Source organism: Zonotrichia leucophrys, chromosome 3 (genome assembly GCF_028769735.1).
Source record: "Zonotrichia leucophrys gambelii isolate GWCS_2022_RI chromosome 3, RI_Zleu_2.0, whole genome shotgun sequence".
Lineage (NCBI taxonomy): Eukaryota > Metazoa > Chordata > Aves > Passeriformes > Passerellidae > Zonotrichia > Zonotrichia leucophrys.
The window spans coordinates 18749057-18772482 of NC_088172.1; the positions used below are offsets into that span (position 1 = coordinate 18749057).

At 39.7% G+C, this 23426-nt stretch overlaps 1 protein-coding gene across 2 annotated transcripts in view; it reads right to left on the reverse strand.

Moving 5' to 3' along the window:
* Positions 1-18343, reverse strand: part of HCRTR2 (hypocretin receptor 2) — a 33316-nt gene extending 14973 nt beyond the window's left edge. The window contains exons 1-3 of one of the 2 annotated variants that reach the window (XM_064710116.1): positions 17991-18343; positions 4651-4829; positions 2943-3186 (exon numbers count right to left, since the gene is read on the reverse strand). In XM_064710116.1, the coding sequence (XP_064566186.1) occupies positions 2943-3186; positions 4651-4829; positions 17991-18219 (652 nt within the window). In that variant the 5' untranslated portion in view covers positions 18220-18343. Of the gene's footprint in view, positions 1-2942; positions 3187-4650; positions 4830-17297; positions 17327-17990 lie in introns of those variants that run through there. The other variant, XM_064710117.1, reaches the window with a different exon arrangement.
* Between the last annotated feature and the right edge of the window lie 5083 nt (positions 18344-23426).

Below are 23426 nucleotides of genomic sequence, written 5' to 3' on the forward strand. Positions count from 1 at the left end.
CCTCAGAACATATGGTGGACATGATATTCTGCAAAGATTTTATCAGACGTACTGTAATTTTAGACAGCATTAATTGTATGCAGTTCTAAACAAAGCAATAAACACCCAAAATACAGTCCCTTCTTGAAATTGATTTTCCTATAGAACTTTTGAGTGTATGCAACATCTACATCTCCACTTTCTCTTTGCAAATATGGGTTATTTGTAGCAGCATTAATTTCTTTCTCCTTCAACATCCTCCTAGACAGCTCTTTCTTTGACCTTCTATATTTGCATAGTCAAAAGAGGCAAAACAAAATCCGACAACAATGTAGCTATTTTCTTTAAAAATATTAGCTTTTTATTTCTTCTTCCAGCTTTAATGCCCATCATTCTTTTCAAACCACTGCCTTACTCTTTTCTTTTGTTCTTCTTTTTGTGGGCCTTTATGATTTCAAACTCTATTTTTCTGTAGAAAAACTGCATATTCTATGCTTTGAACTAACTCAGAGTCCTTAGAAACTTTCAAGAGAATGGAAATTATTTTTGAATTAGACTTTATTTGCTATAGTCTGAAAAGGATGTATGTATATATATATATATATATATATGAAATCCTCATTGATAAAATATAGTTAACTCTACTTTTACTAGTCAATTCCATGATTTTGAGAAATTTGCTAATAATTTAATTAATGCATATAAAGATTCTTCTTTCAAGTTACTATAATAAGCTATTATTAGAACATAGAGATTGTTTAAGGATACCAAAAATGCACCAGCAGAACAACTAGCAATGATGGTGCATCACCATTGGAAGAATTATTTGTTTACAAGGTAGCAAGATAAAAACAGGATTGTTATCTTTCAGTGGAGTGAAAAGCTTCCCATTTCAGAAAACTTTTTAATATAACATTAGTCTTTTCATGCTCAATATAAATAATAATTTTTGAAAATTGGAGTGTTTGTTCTCCCTTTCTGAATCCAGACACAGAAAAATTGTTTCTATACACAAATACACTTGCCTTTATTATAATCCCCTCTATCTCTCCAAACATCCAAGTGAAGGCTCACATCATAACCTGAAGACCAGTAGATTAAATTTAGACAAATACACTCCATAGGAGTAGAGTCTTGCAAGCACATGAGAATTTGGGTTGGTTGTTTCTTATTGGGGCTTTTTGAATAGTGGGTGCTTCACCTCAGGCTGCAACTACTTCAGCACAAATGAACAAGAGGCACCGTTTAAAATATTTCTAAACATACTACAGAATCTGTAGTTCAAAAGCAGCACTTTTCCATTGGGAATCAAAAAGTGGCCAATACAGATTTGGAAATTACATTCCTTGATGAAATGCTCTCTTGATTTCCTAATAAATTAACCACATCCTTTCCTAGGCTGAGATTAAAAGAATCTTTGCTGCAGAGTTAACCCTGAAGTGATGAAGGCATGAATAATTGCTTCTGCACCAAAATGAGTGGACAAAAATTGTACTTGGAATGAATGCTGTGAAAGAAAATAGTAACATAACTACTGTAGTATGCTGCAGCAGAAGGGGACACAAAATTTTTCACAGATGAAGGAAGAACACCAGAAGTAAAGAAGAGATTTGTCCTCTCCAATGAAACATTAAGTACAATACAGCTTAACAGAGGCTCCCTCTCAGCTATGAACTCCGAGCAGACCTTTGTCAGCAGTGAGTGCCAATGAGCTCGGGGCCACCTCTGCTCCCTTGCCTTGTCCCAGAGGACTAACTGGGATGAAGGAGATAAAGAACAGGGAATGTGATACCCAGTGTCTTCTCATTAATCCTCTGTGTACGCTGTTAGCAGGAAAGGAACTTTCAGAAGAGCACATGGAAGAGTCCTGAGCAGTTCAGCCTGTTTAAGCTAATTTATCATGATAATTAAACACAGGTGAGCCAGTTGTATTTTATGACAATTGTTCACAGGGCTGGAATCTTCTTCTACAGAGACAGCGCTGGGAAAATATCTGATTGTGCTTCAGCCGGACTCAAGGCTATTAAACAGGCACCTTTTAGTTATGTGTTTTGGCAAACTTGGCTTTATTTTCCTGTGTGTGAAGAATGGTATTACTGATGGCCATTATATCCAGTGTCAGAGTCACAGCATGTAACTCATGCACTCTGTTAGCACTGGAGGTGTGCCAAGGCCCACCAGAGTCGAGCCCCAGCCATTTGGGTGGGTGGCTCACACCCCTTGCTGTGAACCAAAGACAAAATAGATGCAGTTACTCCCTGGCAATCCTTACAGCTTCAGTCAGACACAGAACATGTTAGATTCAAAGTTACTCTGGAAAGGCAGGGTTACACTTCTTGTATACATTAATTTGTAACTGATCACTTTCACAAAGCTGTTTAAATTATTTTGTCCATGACAAATTTCAAATTTTACATTAACTCACTACCCTGTATTGATGACATCCCTGTAAATTCTGCAATGACATGCAATTTGCATTGAACTCCCAGGAGATACCTATAAAGACGAGTCAAATGCCAGTAATTAGCAAAATATCAGGTGAAAAGAAAATCTGTTCTTGCATAGTTACTTCTTAAGGCTAAGTACTGAAGTCTTTGTCAACCATCGATGTACATTAGTCACAGAATTATATAAGCATCAGCATTGAAGGGACGGAACACTTCTGCCCTCTGGGAAGCATTAACATGGTCAAGACATTAGTCAGTCTTATTCATTTAAACTTCATTTAAAATGTATTTTAAGCCTCAGCAACACAAAATAAATTCACAGAAATTTCACAAAATTTGAAAAAATGATAGTTCCTGGAAAGCTTATATAATCAAGAAAATTTATTGTTATGTTTATATAACTTGACTTCATATTAACATCTCCTGATATTTTGATTACTTCATTTAACACCTCCTGTTATTTTGATTACTTTATAGCAGTACAAAGTCAGCTTGTATGGTCAATGACAGACTCACCTCCCCAGTGCTCATCACACACTGTGAACAAGGTGGTTTTATTGGCTAATCCTGGGAAAACACTGCTGCACTCCATAACAATAGCCTGAGGAATCATTATGATGCAGGACACAATCCAGATAATTATAATGCTGTTCCTTGCTCGCTTGGCTGTGCTTTTAAACATCAAAGGGTGACAAATTGCATACCATCGATCCAAAGCAATGCAGCTGAGTGTTAGGACAGACACAGACACTGAAACTGTCTAAAGAAAAAGAAATATTATATAAATTTAAATGTGAGGATTTTACCTAGAGTTTAAAAATTATTTATCATCATTTCCTCCCAGAGTTTTAAAAATTATTTATGTTTTCAACATTGTTAGTTCTTTATTTGCAATTGTTAAATAGACTCCCAGAAAAAAATACTACATTTAAAATAACTTCTTACAGAATTACAACAGATATCCTCAGCTGCTGTACTCCTACAAGAATCCACAAGACAATTCACACATCAGGATGCTAACTAAACAGAATGCGTGTTGCAAAATCAAATTTTGAAATAGAAAATTTAATCAACTTGGAATGTATAAAACTTTATCTGAAAAAACTTTTCAAACATTAGACAGTGAATTTTATCTTTTTTCTTTGTAGAAAAAAATTATTTGTTGGTTTCTATGTTATATTAGCATACCAGAGCCATCATTTTACTTTTTATTTTTACAGGAACAATGAAACCCAGGATCTCATTAAAAAGTCCTTTACAACAATCAGCTTAAGGCAGACTAAGATATTTTACCTTTTATTTAGTAAAGGAAATAACCTATCACTTCAGTTTTATTGTTTCAATTTGTATACTTGGTGATCATTCACTCTTCATATTTTCTTTCACTGGAATGGAGGTTTTGAACAAAAAAGTTGTGATTTTGATTGTATCAAGTAGAGGTTGTAGCTGCTGGAGAACTTTGCCTTTGACATTATAGTTCTTTGGCCATCAAGGTATCTTCTGCAAATATAAACTGTGCTGGAGGCACAGAGCTGATGATCTGCACACACTCTGGGTACTGCTTAATTATTCTGAATTTTAATGACTACAAAGCCAAGCACTTGTCATTCTAGTTTACCAAGTCAGCTCATCCATTCACTTGTTCTTAGAAAAGGTATTTATCAATCATCTTGATGTAAATGATTTCAAAACTAGTTAAGTCCATGGGTAAATGAGAAGCAATTATTGCTTAAGGCAGACAATCTGATCAACTCCCAGCGAACCTGGATACTTTGACACAAATTCAGTAAACATAAAAAAAGTTTATACTGCCTTCAGGAGTTGGATTCTCTGTCCTAGACACTTGTGTAGCTGTTCAGATCCACACAGAGAGAATATTAATGAGTTTATTTATGTTTACAGGTATTTTTATTGCTTTACATCCCTTCTGAATCATTAAAAAGATCTCAGAAAATAAAGAGCATAGAAAAATGTTCCAAAAGATGCATTTTTGAAGTCCATCAATTAGATGGGATGAAAACCTTTATTCTGCATAATCATATTCCCAAGAGGAACATATTCCCATAAACGTATTCCCAAGTCTTTTAGGCCTCAGCATGTACTCTGAGATACCTACTCAGTATCAGGTAAGGACTTTCATTGGACTGGAAGTATCAGGAAGATGCTGTTGTCATTTCTGGTTCTCATAACATGGGTAAAGTGTACACAAACAGAAAAATAATACCTGTAAGTAGGGAATCACTTTACAGAGGGCCTGCCCAAAGAACCACGTTTCTGTGATGTCCACAACTAAGGTTGCTGGAAGACAAGTAATTGTGACCAGGATGTCAGCCAGAGAGAGATTCACTATGAAGTAGTTGGTAACGGTGCGCATGTGATGGTTCTTCCACACTGCAAGGCAAACTGAATTTGGAAAGACAAGTTAGTGAGATGGAAACGACTTAGGAAATGCTTTAAGAGGAAAACATTTGACTTTGTGGAATTAAGGAAATATTTGTGTCCTTTGTTTCACACAGAATATCTGAATATGTAAGAACCATGTGTTTTCTTTTAGAGTAGAAACAAGAGGATACATGTAGACAGATTCTTATTACACAAAGGATAGCTTTCCACAGACCGCAGGGTGGGAAATAATCCAACATATAAAGCATCTTCTCTGCTATTTAATCTTCACTAACTACTTATACAACTTCATTTCTCTTTCAAGCCATTAGCTCTAGTCTACGGCAGTACACATCTCTACCTGTAAATGTTTATCTATTTTCTTATAATAGCATGATACTTAAATCAAATTACTGCAACACAAAATCTTGTAAGTTGTACAAATATAATTTTAGAAAAATTTTGCTGGATTTAATATATCTATTGCATCTGCAGAGAATATGTAACAATTTTCTGGGTAACTGTTATTTGAATTAAGTTAATAAAAGTAATTTTTGCTGTAATAAATGTCACATTTTTGAGGGTGATCAAAAGCAGCATGTAGCAGTCACTTTATAAGATGTGCCTTTAAAGCTTGTCTTGTATATTTTATCTCACTCTTTCACACTAAAAGAATTTTAGAAATGAATCAAATCAATCTTTAAAATCACTACACTAAAGTCATAAGCTGCTGAATTAAAAATGCCATAATTAAGCCTAGGAAAGTAGCAGAAAAGTAATTTTTAAAATAATTTTGGAAGTCAAACCCTGAGTGACTGGTGCAACCAAAAGCTTTTGAAATATTTAGATTTTTAAATTAATTCACACAAAGATCTTTAAAAACTGATGCCCAAAATTTGCCAGAAACACCACAATACTTTTTGTAAGACAAGAATACAATTCATTGTACATCAAAGGGTCTTCCCTGCAAACAATTATTCATCCATCATGCACATCTAGATGAAGATTCAAAGTCTCCTAATCTGTCAGGATATAGCACAGTGCTTAATTTAGATACACTAAACAGATCACAGAATGTTAAAAAATTAAGCTAAAAAGGTCCTCAAGAGGTTGCCCAAATCTAAAATGGAATCTGCCAGAGTTAAGCCATTCTCTTACAGTCTTTAAACTATCTAAAACAGCTGGAAAAAAAAAAACCCAGACTTTAAGGCACATAAGCTCTTGAGATCAGATGCTTCTTTAGATCCTAAGAAGGATGACGTGCCTGAAAGCTTCTGTCTATCTTCCAGATCTATCAGTTGATCTCATAAAATATATTAATTCATTCCACAAATCTTGTCTTATGTCTCTAGAACAACAGAACTACAGCAAGACTACAACTAAGCAACTGTTGGCAAGTTTACATTTGAAAATGTGCTATATTTGAAGATACCACACATCTCTTAAATGTGTTGCACTGTTTCATTATCTTCCCTTCCCTACAAAAAAAAAATTCTTCTCATGTCTAATCTACTTCTTTTTTGCTGCTATTTATAGACCTTTTTTTTCTGCACATAGGCAGAAATGAGGAAGAGTTTTTTTCCTGCAGCAATGCTTCACATATGTAAGGATTTTTTAAATATATTTCCTCAGAACTTCAGAGCTCTTGATCTTTTACTCTCAGTCATTCCTAGAACTTCTGCAATCATCCTTGTTGCTGCTCTCTGGGCTCTTTCAGATGGAATTGAACCTTTCTGGTGAGAGTGCAGAATAGTCTTTCAAGATCTTACCAGTGCAGTGTTGGGAGCTGAGATTGCAGTACTTCTTCATGGGGGATATGTTTAGACACTTAGACTAGGACACAGAGAAAGGGAAAGGCTAGGTGACCTTTAGTTTCTCTAAGACCAGGTAATTTTATTAACTCTTTTAAGATATAGGCTTCCAAGGTTCATCTAAAACCTCTGCTGTGATGCAACATATATTTTAATGTGTTGCAGAGATAGCTCTGGATTCTGTCTCTTATATAAATTTAATTTTTGCTATATATGTATAATGCTGTCATAAATGCAAATGAAAACCTCTCTAGAAAGATCTTCACTGTTCTTGGACTGGTTTTGAAAAGGAAACAGTATAAATTTCTTCTATTGTTTTCTTCCTGAATACAGAATTTCAGGTTTTCTTAGTTTTGGCCTCAGATACCTAAAAGGCAAGGCTTATGAATTAAAGGCTTAAAGGAAACATCATATTGATTGTATTTTCTTCCCATTTGGAAGATTTAAAGTGCCTACCAAAGTAATTATTTCTACAGCATTGCATGATAATTGCGATGCTGATACAACATAACAAACCAGAGCTTTTTCACTGTTCACTGTCACTCGTGCATGGGGTTACCACAGTTACAGTCTGATAGTACAGAGGCAGCACCTGATAGGGAACAAATACATTGCTGCCCCTCTGGAATGTTATTTACAGTTGGAAATGCAATGCTGGGAAAAAAATGCAAAAACCATTTCACTTTCAATAATTTCAATATTTAACTCTAAAAATTTGAAGATCTGGACATTTACTTATGGCTGTTCTTTGTCTTAAGTGCAATTCATATTGAAAGTATGGTCCTGTCTTTTAGTTGGACAAAAGTTGATGTTTTCCTGTACTTCTTATTCTTTTTATCAACAGGCAAAAATTAAATAGAAGGTTGTTTAAAAGTTCACAATTTGGCTACTTTTTTCTCATATTATGGTTTCAACAGTCCTGTGTTCTACCCAGTTCAGACAAATACATCATTTACAGCCAAGGATGTCAGTGCCTAAAGGTGCAAGGTTTAAGCAGATATGTTTGGTCTTTGACCAGGCCTATTCCCATTCCTGTGCTGGTCCATGTGAAAAAGACCTGAACATAAATATTATTTCTGGTAAAACAAATCCATTAAATTGACAAATATGAGGTCAATCTCACTGGCAGCCAGCTGTATCAGAAATCAATTCATAGCATTCTGCATGTTGAGTTCAAGGCTGTATGAGCAAATGAAACTTTGTGATACCCCAGAGATCTAAGAATTACTGCCATTTTCATCTCTGACACAAAGACAGTGAAGTACAGAACAGAAGTTGTTAAAGGCCCTACAGTAAATCAGACACAGAACGAGAAACTTGGACTCCTAATTCCCTGCTGTGTACTAAACATTCCAGATCCCACTGGCTTGACACAGATGGAATTCAGATGAACTTCAATATTTGCTGCTCCTCAGAGTAACATAAAAGACTGTGCCTCTTGCTACTCAGGGTGTAGAGTATTCAGGAAAGCCAAGACACAGAAACTACTCCTGAATTCCCTTGAATTCTAATCCGTGGGGATAGGCACCTGGAAGGTGAAAAAGCCCAATAGCTTAGAAGCATAAAAATGCAAAATAATTTGTTACTTTATATTTCTCTGCTTACGCTTTTATATTTCCCCTTTTGACCTCTTCTCTTCTTCACAGCATAAAATATTTCCCATTATTTTTATGGTACATAGCACAAGAGCATCTTAATTAGCTTTAAGTTTACATAAGTATTTACATACTATCATAAAAAAAAAAAAAAAAAAAGAAAAAAAGAGAGCCTGTGAAAAAAAGCCTCTGAAGAGGAAGTATTTTAAAAACAAGTCAGCTTTCTCTGCCCTCATTGCCCTCTGCTGTTTGCAGTACTGTTTTGAACCTGCCACAAGCATTGGTAACATTTTCTTTCAGTGAAAGGCTAAAAAGCTGTGAGGATCTGCTATGAGTTATTTGAATAGGACATAATGATAAAAAGCCATAAATAAGTCCTAAATGACATAAAGTTAGTTGAATACATTCCTTCCAGACTCGCTCTTTCTGAGTTTACTACAGTCCAAGGTTACTCAGTAGTCTTGGACAATAGCTTCATTGATAGTGTTCTAGCAGCTCATCAAGAAAGATTCTCTAGCCTGTGCTCAAAACCTGTTATTTTATAGGCATAAAAATAGTTTGACTATGCCACTGAATATTGTGCAGCTAGCTAAGTGTCAGAACAAAAGAATTTAATATACACACTCTTTTAATTACACATTTTCATCCCAGGCAGTTTTACAGAGAAGCACTCAGCTCACACAGAAACACTTAAGTAACAGGCTAGGTAAAGAAAGTTCCATGGAGGTGAAATGCCATCTGCCTACCCAAACAGAAATAGCAGAGAGCTGTGAATTTCCACTTATCCTGAAGAACAGAAGAAAGGATAAAAAAGGTAGCAAAGAGTCTCAATTGGGAGTGTATTTACCAAAAAGTACTTCACAATCATAAAATAGGAGATGAGGCCAGCAGCAGCCTTCCTAAAAAACTGGGAGCACTGTGTTAACAGGATGCCTGTTTAGTTGGAGCACAGGAGAGTGGCCCAAACTAAGCTCTTTAGACCTCCATCAAAAAATCTGTGAAATAGAAAAATAATTTAATAAAGCTTCAATTTAACATTGCTTTTAACAAAGCTTTTATGCAGCCTTTGATGTTCCTAGCTATAAATGGGACTGAGAAAGAAAGTGGGGAAAGTGATGTTAACACAGACACTGATGAAAAGAGGATTAGAAAGGAGAGAAATGTAAAAAAGCAGTTATGAAACATGCTTCTGCTGTGCATGATTTTCCCTAGTGCTAATGGAACCTAATTACCTGTCCAATGTATTGTATAATTTTCCATATTTTTGCTTTTATTTTACAAAACCCGTCGGAGTTAGAGCTATTCCTGCAAGTGCAAATAGACAGGCCAGGTTCCACAAGGAGCAGCTGTTTTTCTAATGGCTGTTAGACTGCCCCAGACCATTCATCTCACCGGGGACATTTCCCTTCACTTTTTCCAGACTTCAGCAGAGCTTTAAAAGGCGAAGCACTTGTTGTTCCCACTTCTTCCACACAGTGTCAGTAAAGGCTCGGAAACCAGCTGGACTCGCCAGGCTGAAAGCGTTTGGAAAAATTTGTGGAGGCTCTCCATAAGCCAGGATAGCTCTGAGATAATGAAGCTGCTTTCTGGACACATCCTCCAAACACTGATGATCTCCCACTCCCCATACAAGTTTCACAGGAAAGTCCCAACAAGGACAAAAAAAGGTTAGAATCAAAGTTAAAATTTAAGATGGATTGCTGTTAGAAATCCATCAAGAAAGCTTCACCTCATATTCCTGAAGTAAAAAACCTTCTCTAATATGACAACATAGTGAGATTGTTATTTTTCACGTACAAATTTAGTCCCTGTGGTTTAGTGTCCTGAGGCATTTTAATTAGAGGCTGTAATGGTGTTTAATCAATTAGCACAGCTCATTGTATCTCAAGCTGAATATGAAAACAATAAAAAGGCTCCATCTGGTATAAAGTGCAGCTGCTTGCCTCCTGGAAGATTTATGCTGCCTTGAGCATATTAAACACTGTGCTGCAGTCCTTCCACTGGTGGATTCCTGGGTCACCTGTCAATTTGTTTTCTACATGTCAACTCTAAATAATTTCCCTTACACTCCAGAAGTCTTGTCAACCTCTTATTCAGTGGGTCAGCTTTCAGTGCAACTTCCTGGCCAAAATAGAAATGCAATTTCCATAACCAGCAATAACTGACATTTTCATATATAAAGGAATGACTTTATCTTTTATCTAATTTTTGATGAATAATAAATCCCTGATGGAAGTAAACAAAGAATTATCATATTTCATTCTAAACTACAATGATTTTATTTTGCTTTGGTAATTCAGTCTGACAACTGTTTGACTGAAATGTCATAATATAGTCATCCAGAAGTTATTTGGAACTGATGCTGTGATTATAAGACCTGGTAATCAGCATCTCCAAATGTATTAGGCAGAAAGCTTCTAAAAAACTTTACTCTTTCACAGTATTTTACAAGCAGTGACAAAACATGCGATAAATAGTTTTCTTCTTTTATTCTCTATCTCGTAATCCAACCACCCCCAACTGTTTTCTCCTTACAATTAATTGGTTCTCCATATGGAATTCTTCCTCTTGTTCTCTTTTGGTGATACTAACTTCTGCAAATCAAGATCTGAATGGTGGGATGTCAAGCAACACAAGGTTGAAAGGAAGGCTAAGTAGATATGCTCCCAAAGGGAATTCTGGAGAGCTAGAGACCCTGTGAAAACACTGAATGTATATTGCTGGAAGGAAAAAGGCTGTCATTAAAACTACCTTCATTATGAATGACTCCTGATTAAGGATTCTTCTGCTTTGACTTAAAAGTCTAAAAATTAGGTGCTTAAGACTAAGCTTATTTAAGGAAGACTTCTCATTAGTCTTTCAATAATTTCATTGATGATCTTGATTAAGGGGAAAGAAGCATTTTAAATTGCAGAGGATATTTAATTAGGGGTTTTTGAAACCAGCAATGAGAACAAAAGATCTAAAACAAAGTAATATCTTCTGTGAATAGGGAGCTATCTAATCCTTAGGCTGTCCATGTCTTACCCACTATTAAGCTCTAAACTCACACATTACTTAATTTTCACATAACTAATCTTGCTTGAAAGAAAGGTGACCAACATGAGACCAGGCTTACATTGAAAAGTAATAGAATGGCAGAAATAAAATACACTGTTTTATGCAATGTTTATTATAGAGGAAATACCGAAAAAAAATTCCTGTGTCTGGTAACAATGCCTGGCAGATAAGAATTGCTCTTGAATACATGATGTGATAGCTAAAAAGACAGACAATACTCTGAGCGAAGGAATTCCATGGCCTAGCAGTGAGGCTATAGCTCCTCATCAACAGGAAACACTAAATGTGTTCAAACGTGTGAAGAAATCCTTAGGAACATGACAAAAGGAGCAGGTGGCTAGGTCTTGCTCTCTATGTCTCACATATAAACAAGTGTGCATGTGTAGGTTCCATCACACAGAAATAATACCAAAACTGTAACAAATGCAGTTGAATAACATAGAACCCATGAAATCCCAAAGTATTTTGGTAAACATCAGCTTCACTGGAATGTACTCATGGGGAACTGTCACCCACAAAAGACAGTGAGGATCAACATAATTAAAAATCAGGTAACAACAACTACTTGGCTTGCAGCAACATGTTTTCTGAGGTTTTCTACCTACCACATGTTCTATTGTACCAAAGAGTTGAGTTGTGGGTTTTGGGTTACTTATCTGCTCCAGCACACTTCTAAATCTTAAGAACTGGCTTATCAAGGCATTAGAGAAGAAAACAAGAACTGAATTTTGTGTAGTGGAAGCTTATTTGTATGGTTCACAACTGGGAGTAAAAGCACAACCACCTAATCGGCACTGGAATAATTTTCTAACTCAGCCACATTACATAATCTTAGGCATTCAACAATCTAATGGAAATGGAAGTTATTAGCAGAGAATCAGCTGTGCTATAAAAACAGACTTCCCAAAGTGCCTGGTTTAGTCATCTCTGGAGGAAGTGAAAGTTTCCATCACAGAGTTTTCCTAATCTAACTATATTGGTTTAATCTAACAGATTGGTTTAAAATATCCACCCCCTACCCCCCAAATCATTACCAGTATTAACTGGCAAACCCAGTCATCTCTGCAGAGCTGGCTACACTGATTGACTACATGTTTAATAATAAGAAGAATTGATATTATTACAAATAAAGCCTACAAAATCCTTATCTACACTTCCTATTACAGGTGGAAGACTCAAAAATTTAGATGTCATACTGTATATGACACTATGATAAAAAGATTTCACACATGGCTGATTCAGTTGAAAGATGCATGACATTAAAATGAAGGTGTGTTTCACAGCTGAAATGCTGTGCAACTTTGAAAAAATGTGCTTCAAAAAGCATCCATCAGTCACTGCAACATGAGTTGCACTAGGAAAAACCTTTACATGTCCACATTTGTTTCTACTGGAGATGTAAGACTTAGTGCCTTTTCTGCAGGATATACAAAGAAAATACAATTCACTATGCTAGTGACATGTTCCATCATGCATATTATACCACTTCTGAATCTGTATCACAGATTCTCATTGCAATGTTCCACAAACTAGCTAAAATCCTTGCAGCCCTACTGTGCTAAGAACCAGGAGAAAGAGCACAGCTCTGTCAGCGCTGAGGGCACCCCCAGGCTCTGCCACCTGTGCCCCCTGCCCAGGAGCTGCCTGTCCATGCTGGAAGCCAGCTCTGCCATGGAGCAGCGCCTAAGCTGGGACCAGGCTTCTGGGAACAGAGCTTTTGGAGTTTTGGACTACTCTTTTGGGAGTCAGCCTTTTGCCTCAGAGCTGCAGTCAAGCTCAGGCTCTCACACTAGGCTCAGGCAAAGACCTGGTTGTAAGTATGGTTTTGCCTTGCTGAATTTGATTGTAAAACTCATCCATGGACTTGATTTTCTGGCTTAACCTCAGAACTGTTTCATCAGAATAGATTTGTCTGGTGGTTGCTGGGAGGTGACTAAAACCTGGTAAACATCCTCAGACCTACCAAGGCTCAGGCACTGTGGGACTGTGTTGGTGAGTGCACTGCCCTGTCAGTCTTGCTGCTGCCCTCAGCTCCTGGCACCCTCTCCCCTGGGGAACAGTCCATCATAGCTCTTTTCTGACACATTCCACTTGTGAGACAGGCAGTAAGTCAGCTGCTTATGTCCAAGAAAACAAATTTGACATGCAACACAAAAAATAAAATATGCTTTATAAACAAACAAAAAAAAAATCCCAAACCCTTCAATATTTTTTTGTTCTGAAAAATGGTGAGTAATCCCTATATTATGCAAATAGCAATGTACTTTAGTTGATACTCAAACTCTACTATAAATTGAGCTCATACATTCTCTTAGGTAGAAAAAATATATACATATTGTCTCATTTCCTAAACACTGTCTTCTTAACAGTGATAAAGCCATTCTAGTTATTCATCCAAGAGATAAAGGTGACTGTCATGCTGATATTACAAAGTCCTTTCAATGCCAGGTTCCCCAAGGAATCTGAAAAAATGAAATGCAATAATTTAAAATGTAATTAAATGAAATATGCCTCATCTACAGCAACAAAATAGGATTCATGAAGATCATTTAGGAGAATACATGACTCATCCAATTCTACCAACATAGGCATGTATGCCTAGACCTCAGTATTCACTGGATATCTTTAAAATTACAACAGCGCAGCATTTGAGAGAGCTGCCTATTCATAGGCATTGAGCAGGACTCTGGTATTAGAGCCATACACTGATTTTTTTCTGCCCTAGCCCAAGAGAAATCAAATGGAGGCTGTTGAACTCTATGAGTCAGACTATGAACTCTTTGAAGAAAGGAGCATAGTTGGGTTCTTACAGATCTCAGCAAAACTAGCAGTTACTGTAAAACAGATAATAAATAATACATCTATCCAAAGAGAGGTAAGTCTCTCCCAGTCTCTTTCTGAGCTGGAATGAAAAACAAGTATCACCAAACTGTGTGAGTAAATAAAGTTTCTGAGACTTCTCACTGATGTACTGCATGGCCTCTCACCCTTGGAAGCCAGCAGTGTGGAGGACTTTCAAGCTGGGCATTGGCAGGCTGCATGTGCTAGAGATTGCAGCTCCTGCCAGCTCTGAGAGGGGCTGCTGCCAAGAGCCCCAACAGCACAGCTGGGGGAATGCCAGAGGGTTGCTTGTGTTGCCTTCAGCCCTTGATCGAACCAAGTGATCTCTGCTGCACATTTTCATTTTGATGAATGCATGTTCCCTGAGAGAAGCCATTTCATTAGAAAAATCCTGACCCACATGAATGAATAACTTCAACAAGGGTCATTTGCATTCTTCATATGTATAAACAGAGTTAAATGTATGTGGTTGCACATTACCTTGTAGTCTTACTCCAGTTATCAACTACTGCAACTGATCAGCCTGGAATGGCTTCAGTAACCAGAGACCTCCAGACACCTAAAAATACCTTTTCTTCTTTAATTATCTAGTTTCCTATTTTCAAGCAATGTTTTTAATGACCTGTTTTCAAATAAAGAAGAGCAAGGTCTTAACAGTGAACATACATTCAACATTAAGAAGTCCTATATTTTGCATTAGGTGTGCAAAGAAATTGTGTCATTGATCAAAGAGTTTCATTGATCTGCAGTAGTAAAGAAAATTTTTGGTCTTATTTGCAAAACAGAAAATCCTTACCCTCCACACTTGTGCTTCTTCTAGCAATAAACAGTGACCAAGTGAAGAAGAAAATAGGAAAAATCATCATACTAATACTGCCATCTAAATTTCAGATTCCCTTAATGTTCATGTAAATATATCATAAAATCATCTTAAAATCTGTTTCTTTTCCTTGAGTCACACTGAAATACCTGGTGAGCAGCCTACCCAGGCATACAAGAGAATCACTGACATGAAGCACTGTGTGCAATACTGAAACCTGCATTCAAATACAGAGACTTGCTACTGTTTTTCACTTTAGCTGGTTTGTGCAGCAGCTCAGACAGTTTGTGTCAACTCTCCTAATTAAATTGAAAGCTAAATAGCAATGCAGCCCTTGTTATATGCTATTATTAGTGGAATTCCTGCTGTGTATCTCACTCAAGAACCCAACACATGTCAATCAAAGTTCAAGCTCCCGATTCTACCCTTGGTTGTTAATTAACTGTCAGAATGCTTCAATCCAGTTTATTACTAATATCTGAGGAATGTGCTGTGCCTTCCACTTGCACAGATACTCCTTATCCCATGTGAGCGCACAAACCAAGATAAGAAGCAGAAATGTAATTTTCAGCACCACATACGGAAAGGGAGGGTTTTCCCCAGTTACTTAAGTGTTATTTGAATAGGATGTGTTAAAAATAGAACCAAAGCATTGACTCCAAATGCCATGAGCTCCTCAACACTGGGCAAATGTAAGCAAAGGAATTCAATGCATCATTAAGGATGACACTATAAAGCATTAAGGATTATACTATAAAGCACTAGCAGCCACTAAAACATTCTTTAGAAGCACTCCTGCTCCTCTTTGAGAAGGTTCATGACTAAATCCCAGATTAGGCTTCAATATGGATTTTTCAAGCAGCAGAAATCATTTTCTCAGAGTTATCAACATGTGTACTGTACTACATCAGATTTCACATGTAGTAAAAAAGTTCCTCAAAAATGTTTTTGTAAAGAGCATTAGATCACATCCATTTCTCTCCTCAGAATCACATGAGCCTGCAATCAGTGCAGTGTGAGCTTTCTTGAATAAAGATGAGACAGTATTCAGCGACCAAGCACCTGCAGAGACCACAAACAATTCCTCCATGAACAGAACCAGCAATATGGAGCAAACAGCTTGAGGAGGATCATAGAATCATTTGGGTTGGAAAAGACCTTTAAGATCATTTAGTCCAGCTGTAAAGCTGAATGATCTATTGTAGGTTTTGCTGTGCTTTAGAGGAGTGGACAGAAAAGAGTTCAGCTACTTCTCTGTCCATCTTAAGACAGCAACTTGCTACCATTAGAGAGAGAGATTTCAGAGGACAAAACGCGGACATTCCATCCAGTAAAAGATGGAATCCAGGTGGGTGCAGAGCCAGATGCCAGTTTGCATCCCAAGCAAAGAGTAAATGTACACAAATACAAGGAAAGAACAGCTGCATATCTGCAGTGCAATAATCTCTATTTGTGAGCGCACAGAGGGGAAAGCTTTTCTCCTCGTGGCTTCAGAGGGGAAAAGTATAAACAGGGTGAAAGCTCCCAGAGCTGAAGATTTGACCTTGAATTTTTACAGGTGAGAGGACAGCATTCTGAAACTTGTCTACATTATCAGTGGAGGATAATAGGTAAGCATGGGTGGTTCTCCTAAAATAGTCTTTGCTCAAAATCATGAAAAATGACAGCTTTTATCCAAGTTTAAAATAAAGGGCCATTATCTTTGCCAGGGTTATTATCTTTACACTGTCGATCAAGCTGGCTGCCGAGCAATGGACTGAGCAAACGCGCACACAGGCACTTAGGGCAACGTTACAGAATTACTAAAAAAACCAAACCACTATCATCAATGCGTTGAAATTTTAAAAAATGCCTTTAAAAGATTGCCTTGGGCTGCAGTCTCATTTGCATCTCACTTCGGGAAGCCTGTAGAGTTTGCAGTGACAGCCCTGACACGCACAATTCCTTCCGAAAAACATGAATGAAAGACCCGTATGGCGGGGCGGGGCCCAGCGCGCTCTGTTCGCGGCAGTATCACGGGATGGACACCGGGAATGCCAATGGCCTGACCGCAACACAGGGGCTGTGGCTCCGGCGGCCACACTGCGTCCATTCATAAACGCAGAACTGCTGAGGGCAGCGCCTGCTCCGCTGCCCCGGCCACCCGCAGCCCGGGCAGGGGCACCAGCAGAGATTTCTGTTCCGAGAGCCGCCGCCGTGGCGGCAGCACGCTCGATGGGGAGCGATGAGGAGCAGTGGGCAGCAGGCGGGCTGCTGACAGCCAAACCCCCCGCCGCTGCCGCTCCCGCCCGCCGCCACAGCCCCCCCGTGCCCTCCCTCCCTTCGCTCTCCTCAGCTCTCCGCCACACTCCAGCGCCCCTACCGCTCCCTTCGAGGCGGCCGCCCAGCAGCTTCAAGGATGAATGGAAGCGGGAGGAGGCGGGCTCCAGGAGAGGCGCCGCCCCCCACGCTCCCTCAATGAGCGCCCGGGAGGGGCCGCCGCGCCCCCGCCCCACGGCCCCGCTCCCAGCGCGGGGGACGGAGCGCGGCCGCTGCTGCGCCGCCGGGGAAGGAGCCGCGCGTTCCGGCAGCTGAGGGGCCCCGCCGGCTCTCGTCACAGCCCGGGCGCCGTCCCCGTGTCTCTGTCCGGGAGAACCGCCCCGCGCTCCATATCCCCAGCGCCGGGCCGGGGCTCCGCGAGGGAGCCGCATCCTCCCGAGCGGGCTGGGAGGCGGAGGCGCCGCCGTGCCGGGAGGGTTCAGCACCTCGGCCCGGGGACAGGGGCGGGAGCCGGCCGGCAGCCGCGGCTTTCCGCCGCCGGGCCGCCCCGGTGCGCTCCGCCAGCCCGCTCCCCGTGCCCGGCCCTGGACGGCGGGGGCCGCCGCTGCAGCCCCTCGCCCGCGTAGGGGGAGCGGATTCTTTATGGCCCCTTCCGCGCAGCCCCAACTTTCCCCCTCGGCTGGGGACTGCCGCCTTTCCAGCGGGGTGTGCCAAACCCACCGCGGTTTCCAGCCACCCTCGGCGCAAAACCCATCTCGGGAAGGGAGAACGGGAAGTTTTGGGGAGCTCGACTCACCCAAGACGTTCCCAACGAGAGCCACAATGAATACGACGATGTAGCCGGCGATCAGCGCCCATTCATATTCCTTGGGATGCAAATACTCCTTCCAGAGATATCGCAGGAACTCCTCATCATCGTAGTCGGAGGAAGGGGTTAAAAGAGCCTCCCGCGTTTCATTTAGTTCCGACCCACTCGTCCAATTCCTGTACGGAGGGGAACCATCCTCTGGTTGAATCCCGGACATCCCTAGTGGTTATTCCCGAGGCTGGGAAAAAAACAACAACCAACAAAACCCAAACCCAGACCCGTCAGAGCATCCGAGCTTTCTCCCGCCCGTCCATCGAGGCTTGTGGTTGCCAGTGCGAAAAGCGGGGTGTGGGGAGAAAAATGACGCGGGAACTTACGGGAACCAATGCGGGAACAGGCTGGGGATCCGCGTCGGTCCCCAACCCGCCCTGGCGAGCCTTTTCCCCGACCGGGCAAGGGGTGCAGCCTCCGCGGGGGACGCTTCAGCCCCTGCACCGTCGTGGAAAAGGCTGGTCGGGGTAGGCTGCATGCCTCAGGTGCCGGAGTGCACCCGCCCCCGCGGGAAAAGTCACGTCCGTTTCAGACGATGTCGATTTTTGTTCCCCAAACCATGCACACGCACCCTCGCACAGCCCGCATCTCTGCACGCCTCCCCCCCCTTCCTCCCCCCGCTTCAGCTCATCCCCAGCTCCTCATCACTCCCCCAACCCTACTTCCAGCTTGCCCATCCCTCTTCTCGGCTTCTCCTCGGTTCCTCACCCTCTCTTACACAAGCACTTCCCCTTAGACCTTTCAACATTAGATTCCAGATATATTCAAGATATTTGTAAATTAAAGGCTGTGGAAGGCTGTGGTGGGGGAAGCACAGGGTTAAAGGAGCCATTAAAAATCAGTGGCTAATGAGGCTGCCTCATTTCTGTGCTGCTTTGAAAGTTAGGCTAAAATGGGAACACTGTGGGTTTCCCAACACTGGTAGGAAAATCCCTAAGAGGGCTGAGCAGATAAATGGGAGGTTTCATTGGATTTGAAGATTGTGAGACCTCACTGTAGCTTGAGTTTAGCATGCATTCACTATGCTGAGAATGTTTCAGACATCCAGCTTGGGATCTCGATACAGCAAGTACCCCTCAGCCATTCTGAAATGGGCTCAGCTGGCAGAAAGCTGTTCAAGAGAACCCAGAAGCGCCAGTTAAACAGCATGATAGGTTTCCTGGCTTCTGGTCATTACTACTTGAAATATTTTCATACTTTGCCAAGTGTACAATCTCTAAAGGACAAGGGATAGGTCTGAACTTGTCCCTCCATAACTGATAAAATCCCCTCTTATTAAGGCAATCTGTTCACTTCATATCTGAATAATTTAATGAGCCTGATAAAAGCACCGTTTCTATTGGGACATGGCACAACTGGCTCAGTCAAGCATTTCAGTGCAGGGTCTGCACCTCCACAGAAATGGAGGAAGTGTTATGATGCCACTCTGCCTCCAACACAGGCAAAATAGAGAGGCAGATATTCAATCATAAACACTGTATATAGAGTGCTTAGCTCTAGACAGTAATTTAGGCTATCCAACTGTTTTTTATCGGTGTGCAGCTTTCTCTACTGCCTTCAAAGTTCAATGCAGCATACCTGGAATACCTCCTTCTATTTCTATAGACCTATTCACTTTGCTTTAGTTCCTTTTAAAACAAAGAAAAAAATTCTTTCCTATTCCACAGGGAACTTGAGTGAACCTTTTAGTCTAAATATGTTATGGAGTGAAATATACTCAGATATACAGGTAGGATCAGCATCTCTCTTACATAAGGGTAGAGTTTGAAAGCACCATAAGGAAAGATTAGATATCTGCAGCTAACGAAAGTTGAAGTTTCTTAGTTGAAGTATGAATTAGTATGAACTTAGTTGAAGTATGAATATTGAGAAGTTATTTAAACTCTCCTGTGGGAACGCAGGATTACTTGGTACACAGAAAGAGCCCTATTTAAGGAGCTTGTCATGGTCTTTGCTAGTGGGGAAAGATTTAGAGAATGACCATTTGGTAATCAATAACAATCACACTCATGCTCCTGCTTGTTTCCTCTGCTAAAATGTTTGTAATTCCACTATTTGCTTCCAAGTTGCCAAAAAAATCAAGTAATATCTTTTTTGACATAAAGTTTCTTTCTCTGTCACCAGTAGTGACTCCCCCTGCAGTGCTGCATGCAGCTCTGAGGTCCCCAGCACAAGAAGGACATCGACCTTTTGGAGCTAGTCTGGAGGAGGGCCATCAGACGCATAAAGCACCTCTCCTATCAGGAAAGATTAAAAGAATTGGGATTGTTCAGGCTGGAAAAGAGATGGCTTAGGGGTCACTTAATTGTAGCTTCCCAGTAGTACCTGAAGAGAAAGATAGAGAGGGACTTTTTACAAAAGTATGCAGTGAAAAGACAAGGTGGGAGACAGATTTAACCTGAAAGAGAGGTTTATACTAGACATCAGGAATAAATTGTTTACTGTGGGGGTGGTGAGGAACTGAAACAGGCTGCCAGAGAAGTTGTGGATATCCCATCCCTGGAAGTCTTCAAGGCCGGGTTGGATGGAGCTTTGAGCAACCTTGTCTGCTGGAAGGTTCCTTGCCTATACTAAAGGGATTGGGACTGGATGATCTTTAAGGTCACTTCCATTCCAACCCAAGCCATTCTATGATTCCTATGAATAGTAAGGAATGGAATTAAAAAGGCATACATATTTGGAAAAAACATGAATTTGTGAAAAACTTGTCACAATATTCATTCTTTCAACAAGATTACAAATCTGATTGTTAAATACTTAAATAATAGATTATGCAGATTAATTAGCTGCCTAAATTCAGTATTCCTAGAGAACAGGAAGACTTCGTTTTGATTGATACCACACATTCTGATCAGGCCGCAGACTAGTAAAAACATGAATATGGCATACATTATAAAGATTAAAAATGGGTTAGCTAACAGATACCAGGATGAAAAGGCAGACAAACAATCATTGCTGAGCCTATGAATACCTACTGTCAGTTCTTGGTTCTGTTATACTTATTCTTCAATGACCTTGAAGAAGCTGGCAGGTGACCCAAAGATCAGGTGTAATCAGCTAAACAGACATGCTCATCACCAATCTGTAGCCAGAAAGCTTCATTTGATCCTTGGTTGTATTAATGAGTATACCTGTGAAAACAGATTAAATTTTAAAGTATGACTGAAACTCAACTTAGGCAAAATATTCAACATCTACAAAAACTCTGCTACCGAGGAAATGGTTTTCAAATGCAGCCATTTTTGCTATGCATTTTAAAATCAAGATCAAATGTCTTTCTAAAAGAAAAGTGCTAGATGAGATGAGAATTAATTCAGAAAAATCACATTATATGGAATGCAAGAGGTCAGACTAGATGATTATGGTTGTCCCCCTCTGGCTTTCTAATTTGTGAAAGTGTGTTAGCTAAATCAATTCCCCTGATGAATTTTGGTTCTGATTTATCTTTTCTTTTAATTATACTATCTGCATCAAACTTGGTGCAACAATTTAAATGTTCCTTTCATATGGAAGTGTACAGCAAATGTTCAAAATTATGTAATTCTTATTTTAACTGGTGCTTTGTTTTTGTTTTTGGGTTTTTTTTCAGTTCAAAGCCTGCTTAACATGGGGTTTTTTCAAACTTTTATAATCAAAGAATATACTGGTGACACAGCACTTAAAAGAAGCTTAAATTCAAGGGTATATCTATTAACCTTCTTATCTCAGGAGAGTATTTTCTGGTACTTTATTTATCTAAAAGGTTCACATACATTGATATGTTTTCTAATCCATAACTTTCCATCACTAATCCAAAAATACTGAAATTAAATTACCAGCCCTAGAAGATATGTCATGTGGCTTTCAATCTCACTTATTATATGATATTAGACCATGTGAATATAAATCAAACAGAATTTTATGCTTTATTGCATCTGATAGCTCACAGGAACTGACATTCATAGAGAATAAACAAACCTTACTTCAGCATCCAAGTTTATTGCTTCGTCAAACACATTTCCCCCTCCATAACAATAATTTTATTGCAGACCTACATTTTTCTTAATCACACAAATAGGCAGCATTTTTCTCTTCTGTCAGAGACTAGCCCTTTCATTTAAAAATCTATTTGATTCAGAGGATTAGTTCCATAGTAATAAAATACCATATTAAATTTGGAGCCCTTTTCTCAGGCCAGAATTAATTTTGCTTTTTTTCAACTTGGTTGAAGAGGCAGCTCAGCTGTGGAGTTTCTGTTCTACCTTTGTTGAAAATTTTAGCAGGTGATTTTGTTGTTGGGAAGCAAACCACATAAACACAAGCACTTAAGAGAAAGACTGTCTTCCTTCCTTCCTTCCTTCCTTCCTTCCTTCCTTCCTTCCTTCCTTCCTTCCTTCCTTCCTTCCTTCCTTCCTTCCTTCCTTCCTCCCTTCTTCCTTCCTTCCTTCCTTCCTTCCTTCCTTCCTTCCTTCCTTCCTTCCTTCCTTCCTTCCTTCCTTCCTTCCTTCCTTCCTTCCTTCCTTCCTCCCTTCCTCCCTTCCTCCCTTCCTCCCTTCCTCCCTTCCTCCCTTCCTCCCTTCCTCCCTTCCTCCCTTCCTCCCTTCCTCTGTTCTCATGGAACAGCTGTTTTTCTCATCTTTTGTCTCTCTCATGAAAGATGCCCCCGAGAGTAGAAAACCACCTGCCTTAATGTTTATTTATATGACTAGTCTTGGCGAGTCATATTCCAAATTCTGCCCATGAAGATCCTCTGGTATCTTTCCTTCTATAATGGTATTGCAAGGTGAAAGGGCTGCTTTCTGGCAGCATTTCTAAGTAGTTTCTGAGAAGCAGATAACTATTATCAACTAAATAGTGAAGACAATAAATGAGCAAGTAGAAACAAGGTAAGAGCAAGAAAGGAAGACTGAAAGAAAAAGCCAGGGTTAGAAGTTTATACAGCCATACATTTCATTGGGATCATCAGACAGTGAGGTGAAAAGGACCACAAAAGAAAAATTGATATTTTACTGTACTTTTTTGAATTAATTAATCAGTTACCCTTGTGAATAAACAATTGCGTTACTTCACAAAATGCATTTGCAACTTCATGTTTCCTTTAGATGTGTTCTTGTCTTAGCATCAATTCAGTGATGAATTGTAGGTTAAAGAGTCAAAACTAATTTTAACAAAAGAGACAGTCCTCAAACCTGCTGCTAAATTTTCTGAAGTGGGGATATGAGAAGCATCCAGCAATTATCCTTGTTTAGGCAACCTCAGATATTTTTCTCTTTGCATGTAGAAAGCAGGATCCTGTTAAGCAGGATCTTATTTAAACAATTCAAAAACTTGCAAAGGTATTATTACCTCAATATAACAAGAGTATGAGCAACATTCCATTGATTTATTAGCTGA